Genomic DNA, 7304 nt, shown 5'->3' on the forward strand with positions numbered 1-7304 from the left:
TTCCCCATATAATATAGCTTAAAACCACTACAGGACCAGTAGGTATATTCCCTGAAGAATAGATCCCAATCAGTTCATCGTTTACCGAGATCTTAAGCTTCAGACAGACGGAAAGACATTGTTCTACTTTTTATTACAGATATATGTATATCATATGTGTTTTATGGTACGTTATTGTACGTTATTTTTTCAAAAAATGTACGTTATTGTGTTCATTGTAATTTTTTTTGTGGTACGTTATTTTCAATATTAATATCAAAAAGGCGGTGGTCGCCCTGTAACTGATCCGATTTGCGAGGGCTTAATTTTTTATCAGGATAGAAAATCTCTGGTTACGCTGTTACATCTTTCATCATCACTCAAAGTAACAGGATGTATAGACTGAGTGTATGCATATGTATCCGTTTGTACCGAAAGATCTCTATAACTGCTGAATCGTTATGTTTCTCCATGACAATGAGGCTTTTTAAAGTCTAGAGAAGGTTTTAAACAACTTCATTAGAGTAGAGGGGTAACTCCAACCTCCCGAGATAAAATCCCCGTTCTTTTAAAAAAATGTGTCTTTTTAAAAATATATTCAAATTGAGCGTCGACCTCCCCCCCCCCCCCTTATCTCAATCCCTTAATTACTTCTAGGGGCGTAGTCGCTGTTAACCTATAGCTCTTATCGTTAAGTTACCTACATTAGAATTGTCCTATCGGTTTCAAACTTGGTATGTTGATTTTCAGCTTTTATGTTTTAATAATTATCGAATTGATATATTTGGCAAGTCTCAGAATTTTGTAAGCAAAGCATCTCTACACTCATGTCGTAAAATATAAGTACGTCTATAAACACATTTGCAACTGATTTCTAAAGAATGTTTGTCAACCTTTCGAATTAGGGTCGGTCTGTCATAAAAATGAAAGTATCTATAATACAAAGTAGCTTGATGTCTGTCCGTCTGTCTGTCTGTCCCTTAAGATCTCGGTAACCACTGAACCGATCGGATTCTGCTCTTCAGGGAATATACCTACTGGTCCTGTGGTGGTTTTAGGCTATTTTCTTGGGGGGTGGGACACCCCCAACCCACCCAAAAATAAAAAAAAACCACCCCCCAAAATTTTTTTTTTTTTTTCATTTTTTGTAAAAGCTCAGTAACTGCTGCTCAAATTGGGCTCTACCCTTCTGGGAATATACCTACTGGTCCTCTGGTGGTTATAAGCTATTTTCTTGGGGGGTGGGACACCCCAACCCCCCCAAAAATAAAAAAATCCCCACTTCAAAAATTTATAATTTTTAAAAATTTTTGTAAACAAAAACCAGTAATTGGGGTGGGGGAACCCCACTGCAACATGGGGCGAAGCCCCCATGAATCCCCCCCCCAAAAAAAAATAAATTTTTTTTAATTTTAATTTTTGTGTATGCGAACAACATAGGTTTAATTTTTACGAATTGAAATTTTCATTTGTACAAATGAAAATATTTGTGCATAAAGCGCACAACCTGGGTTTAATTTTACCACAGAGTAAATAAACAAAGAATATTTTTTTGAATATTTCTATTAAGGAGGGTTGACTTCCCATAACTTTATAGGGCGAAGCCCCTAGAGGCTAGGGGCGAAGCCGCTAGTATCCTTTACTGCATCAGGTATTGGCACAATTTTGCAACATATTTATGTAGAATTTTGTTACAAATTAACCTTCTGCTTATTTTTATCTGACACTCCACAAGAGTTATTGTTTGTTTGTGTGGCTAATGTCAGACTTGTTGAGCTTTGCTTTTATGGATGATGACGTCCTTTTTAAATTTAAATCTGAATAATGAAACCCTTTACATGATACAATAAGAAAGCAGGTAAATCTTAACCCAAGCCGGCGAAAATAGGAGGAGGGGGGGGGTGCATAGAGGAGTTGGGAGTCAAGGGTTAATAGGACGGGTAAGGGTTAATTCAAATTGTACGTGCAATTTTAGTATTTTACCGCAATTTGTAGTGTACGTATGTCGTTCACTGATACATGTCTAATTTGTTTAAATAATGATAAGCTGTAATATTTAAGTGCAATTAGTTCAAATAGGGTATATTTAATGTTATTAAGATTAAAGGCATTTAAAATTGTTTTGATTTTAGAGTTTATAAAATGAGTACCGAAGCCTGTTTTTCTCCTCCTCCTGTATCACCCAAGTAAGTCAATTTTGTCAGCGTAGCCACCACTCTATAAACATATTGAGTACGTTCGTGTGTAGTTTTTAGCTCGTTAGGGGCCTCTCATTAGCTCTAAAATATACGTGGTCCGTGGATATAATGAGAGGGGGAAAATTGTCGTTAATTTAGGTTGCTATTTCCCCTGTAATTTATTGGTCACTTCGACGTTCATTTTATTGGAGGGGGTTGAGTTAAAGGGGGAATATCGTTGATAGAGAACTTGATAATCTGGTTTAAGATCAAAACCACAATAATTCGATTAATTTAAATTTATTCTTTTTAGATTAGTAAACATTTTTTGCTTAGTATAAGCCCTAGGTGGTCCAGATAAAATGCAAAAATAGGGCGATGGAACGGTACCCTCTTTAAACTATTTCTTTTTAAGAACTTTCCCGAACAATTAAGAAGAATGATTGTTTTTGTTAAGGAGATCCATATCTGTTAAGTGGTTAGTTTCAGACATGCGGATAATGTTTTTTTTCAAATTATAATTGATTCATATATAAAATTATACATATTTAAGCTAAAAATATTAATTTACCAGAAAAGAATGCGGATTAATTAATGTAATGACGTTGTAACATGATATGAAAAGAAAAACAAAAATGTTTTGTTTTATATAAAAATCCATTCTATATCTGTAGAGGAATTTTGTAACTTAATATCAGAAATAATTATACTTGTATATTACAGGAATTCTAAATATCTTTTTTGATCTTATCAATAGTGTCAACTCTTAAACTGTTTTTAACATATTTTTGAATGGGGGTCAAAAATATATTAGGACACCTATAGAATCAGAATGCAGAGCCCAAATTTGAATTAAGTCCCCAATAAACTTTTTTTGAGGGGATTTAAACTTTAATTTTTAATGTTGCTCTGGTCTATTTGACTAGAGCAAAAGGTCTTTTTTACTCGGGGTTATATTGTGGCTTTTAGAACAATTTATATAATTCACTTTATATTGATACAATAAAAAAAACATTACTCTGTTCAATGGAAATATTTTTTTTTCTAAAACAATTAATTTCATTTAAAAATCTAACATACAATAAAACATATAATTCTGAAGTCTGAACCAATAAGAAGTCTTCTTTCATTTCAATTCTTTACATTTTAAAAAAGAGTGTTGTAGTTAAATAATTTTTATTTAATTAAAATGAAAAGAATGAAAACCATACACATAAAAGATACATACTTTAAAAAATATTTTAAAAAATAAGTTTGAATAATCTTATATTATATCATATTTGTATATGATTAATTAAGATGAAATCAAAAGGCCTAATTTTACTTTATACCAGATTATAATATTTATGAAGCAAAACACTCTAAAAGCTATGAATTTTAACCAAATAAAAAAAGACCATTTGCTCTGATCAAAAAGGACCACAGCAACAGTAAAAATTAATTTTTAAATCCCCCCAAAAAAATTTATTGGGGACTTAATTCAAATTTAGGCTCTGCAGTTTGATTTTGCTGGTGTCATAGTATATTTTTGATATATGTTTTAAAAATAGGTTAAAAACAGTTTAAATGGAATTACAATTGGGAAGAAGGATGAATTAGGTTAAGATAGATATTTTAATGTGTATAAATTCGCAGTAATAAAAAAAAGTTAGGTTCTATGGTACAAACCATATTTAGATTTTCAGTAAACAAGTTTCTTTTCTTGGTTCATCATTATTACAGTAAAAAAGTTTTTTTTTCTTGGTTTATCATTATTACAAAACTTACAATGAAAGTTAAGTGTACGGACATACTTTAGCTGTGTTTTTCTTATATGTGGAGTTTGATAATCCTAATTTTTAATGACTTTTACTTTAGATCCCGTGAAAGGTTTGGACGCAAACGTTGTGATTCGTGCAGTGAATCTTCCTTCAACACTATTCTAGAGGAGTTTGGCGGTCAACTTGAAAGCCATGCCAGGTATAATTTTGCTTGAGTACTTTTTTGGAAGTTTTGGAACAATCCTAACTATATTATATAGAGAAAATGTAATTTACTTTACTGAAAGCTGGATTTTGTTGTTGATTGTGCTTATCTCTCATTTTAGTAAGTTGTTTAGATGTATGAGCTTCGCTATCTAACCCTGTATGTTGTCATACTTTAATTATTAAGATTTTACTGAATAATGATAGGGATCTAAATGGTTAAGACAATGGCCAATAAATTGATGTACATCCCCAATAATGAAACACAAATTATCCCTTCTGTAGATTAAAATTAGTGGTTGAAACGTTTGAGCACTCAATTAAACCAACCAATCAATCAAAATTCACTTAGGCCCCACAAGACATCGAATAAGAAAACGTTATTATAAAACCTTGGACTAGTGTTATTAACAGTCCATTGTCCTCTCTCTGGGATAATGAGCAACTAATTTAAAACCTGTTATTTTTATTAAGGCCAAAAAGATCACAATCAGTGTTGGAGAAATTGAAGAAATCCCGCCATCCTGGAACTGTTGTATACTTCTGCAGGTATCCCCTTATGTTAGTCATGCTACGACAACTTATTATACAGATTTGATAATATCTTTGCTAATATCTGCGTCGCCATTCTTGTAATAAACTTTTACTTTACCTTAAAATATCCTACAGTCTATCATTATTCATTATAAGTAGGGTTGGTAATCCGAATCCGAAATCCGCCCAATTTTTTTTTACCCATTTTGAACCCAGAATCTGAATCCGCATTTTAAATCGAGGATTTGAATGGTTAATTGTATGACTTTGTAGAATTAAAAAATTTATATTGCGGCAGAAAAAAATCAAAAAAGTATTTTATTGTATAAAAACTTCTGTTAAAATGGTTTGTAGAATTCAAATGATTTTTTTTCACGGTAGCTTTTTAATTTTTATGCTTATTTCATATTAGGTTAGGTTAAGTAGGGGTTAGTAAATGGCCGCTGTAGGGGCTAGAATTTTTTATTTGTAAAGACCTTTAAAAACATTGCTAGAATCCATAATCCGAAAATATGCAACAACAAAAAATAAGAATCCGAATTCGACCCAAAAATTGGGCGGATTGCCAACCCTAATTATAAGAAGAGTAAGAACATCTTTTATACAGTTTACTAAATCAACTAATACCCACCCATGGGTTCAGCGGTTAGCGAAATCCTTTTTTTACACACACAGACATCCTGTAAGTTTTATGTGAAGATGAACATTATTTTATTATTTTAAGATCTCGCGGACATGGTTTTATTCGTCCTGACCCGGAAGAAATTGCCAAAGGAGAAATTAAACCACAAGATATTTTTATGCATATCTCTGATATTGGTAAGTTCTTCAATGTAATTGTGCTAAGATTATCTAATAAAGGGCTACAAGTATAGAATAGGACAATCTTATTAGGTATATAAAATAGCGAGGCTGTTTTGTCTGTAGCTTAAGTTTTCGACAGCAATTGAACTGATTGAGTTCTACATTTTAGGCTTTATATGAGTGCTAGGTTGATTTTAGGCGATTATAAGACGAGTCTTGGGATGGGTTTAGTTTATTTTTCTGCCCTTTCCAACCCCTTCCTATACAAAGCACCTGAATGCTAGGTGCGCATCCGCTATTAAGTTTTGATTGATCTTTAACACAATCCTTAAACGTTAGAAACTTACGTTTAAATAAAGAAGAGTTCTTTAATCCTGAAAATGTAATATATAAATAAAAATTTTTAAAAATCTTATGCTGCACTTGAATGGAGACAGTAAATTAATTTTCCACTTGTTCCCCCATATACTTATTCAGCTTATGAATAGACGGAATTTAAGAAGTCTCTAATTTATCCATCAACCTACTGACAAAGTTAGTTTTTGAGTAGCTTCGTTACTGAAATATTTATCAGATGATTTTAAAAATATTTATTTTCAGACAGCGATTTTGCGCCTTGTGCTGGTGACAAAGTAACCTTCCAGCTCCAGCCCCTGCCGCCAAAGTTTGATAAGGCAGCGGCCGCCCACGTCCGCGTGGTCAACATGACCGACGAACCGCACAAATTCTGGAGCACGCCACAGTCGCAAGAAGAGATTAAGGAGGTATATATAGTAAATGTTAGTATGATCTGAAAATACGCTGGACAGAAATAAAATTTTAAAGAGAGTATCATATTAGTCTTAGGCATATTTAATGAGGATGACCTCTCAAAATAGAATGAATTACCCTCTACTTTCATTTTAGTTATTTGCATCGTATTATGGTCAGTTTGCCGCGGATAGTTAAATATATTAAAATGGTACTTTTGTTGTCTGCTTAGCGAAGCCACTTGACTTGAAAAATAAGAATTAATTTAAGATTTTTTGTGGAAAATTCTCGTTGAATTGGAAAGTTTTTGAACTGCCCAAAATTGGTTCTAGTCCTTCGGAAATTAATCTGATTCGGAGCATGATAGGAAATTAATTCAGTTATAGAAATTATGACTATAAAAATATTTTAGGAGCAAAAGATTGGCAGATTAGAAGGTTCTCCCACTCGTACAACTCCGGCTGCAGCTGATGTTTAGTTCTTCTATTTGTCGTACAACCTTACGAAAGTATGACGCGCGCACAATTCAATGCAATGTTTTTAATTATACCTCATGTTTTAATATATTGTAATTGGTTTTAATCTGTTTTTTTATGTATCTAAAGCTTAAATAAATTATAGACAAATTCAAATATTCTTTTTACAACGAAAAAATGCAGAATAGTTCTTTAGATATAGCATTAGGGATGGCAATCCGTCAAATTTTTGGACCGGATTCGGATTCGATCTTACAAGAATCCGTCCAAAAATGGTGGATTCCGGATTCGGAATACAAATTCTAGTAATATTTTAAAAGGAGTTTTTTAAAAATTAGGTGCTACATATGTCCTAAAAATTAATGTTCTTGGTGTTCTTTATGATTCACTTCCGAGAATCGAACCAGATTTTAAAAGATTTTATATATAATATATAATGACGATAATCTTTGCCTTCAAAAAGTGTGAGTTGAAAGAAAAACTCAAGACGCTAATTTTAGCCTACCAATTAAGAATCTGAATCCGCTATTAAAAAACGGATTCCGGATTCGGATTCCAAAATTGACCAAAATTTGGGCGGATACGGATTGCCAACTATATATAGCATGTTACTTATCTTT

The 7304-nt window shown here is 32.4% G+C and overlaps 1 protein-coding gene across 1 annotated transcript; it reads left to right on the top strand.

Moving 5' to 3' along the window:
- The first annotated feature begins 1952 nt into the window (after positions 1 to 1952).
- On the top strand, positions 1953 to 6840 carry LOC145319122 (cold shock domain-containing protein CG9705-like). The gene is made up of 6 exons (XM_080160986.1): positions 1953 to 2165; positions 4014 to 4115; positions 4595 to 4669; positions 5379 to 5473; positions 6059 to 6222; positions 6621 to 6840. Exons 1-6 carry the CDS (start codon positions 2122 to 2124, stop codon positions 6684 to 6686), a joined length of 546 nt encoding a protein of 181 aa, XP_080017112.1. The 5' UTR covers positions 1953 to 2121; the 3' UTR covers positions 6687 to 6840.
- Positions 6841 to 7304: the final 464 nt, after the last annotated feature.

Source organism: Acartia tonsa, chromosome 1 (genome assembly GCF_053477335.1).
Source record: "Acartia tonsa isolate MP-2025a chromosome 1, ASM5347733v1, whole genome shotgun sequence".
Classification (NCBI taxonomy): Eukaryota; Metazoa; Arthropoda; class Copepoda; order Calanoida; family Acartiidae; genus Acartia; species Acartia tonsa.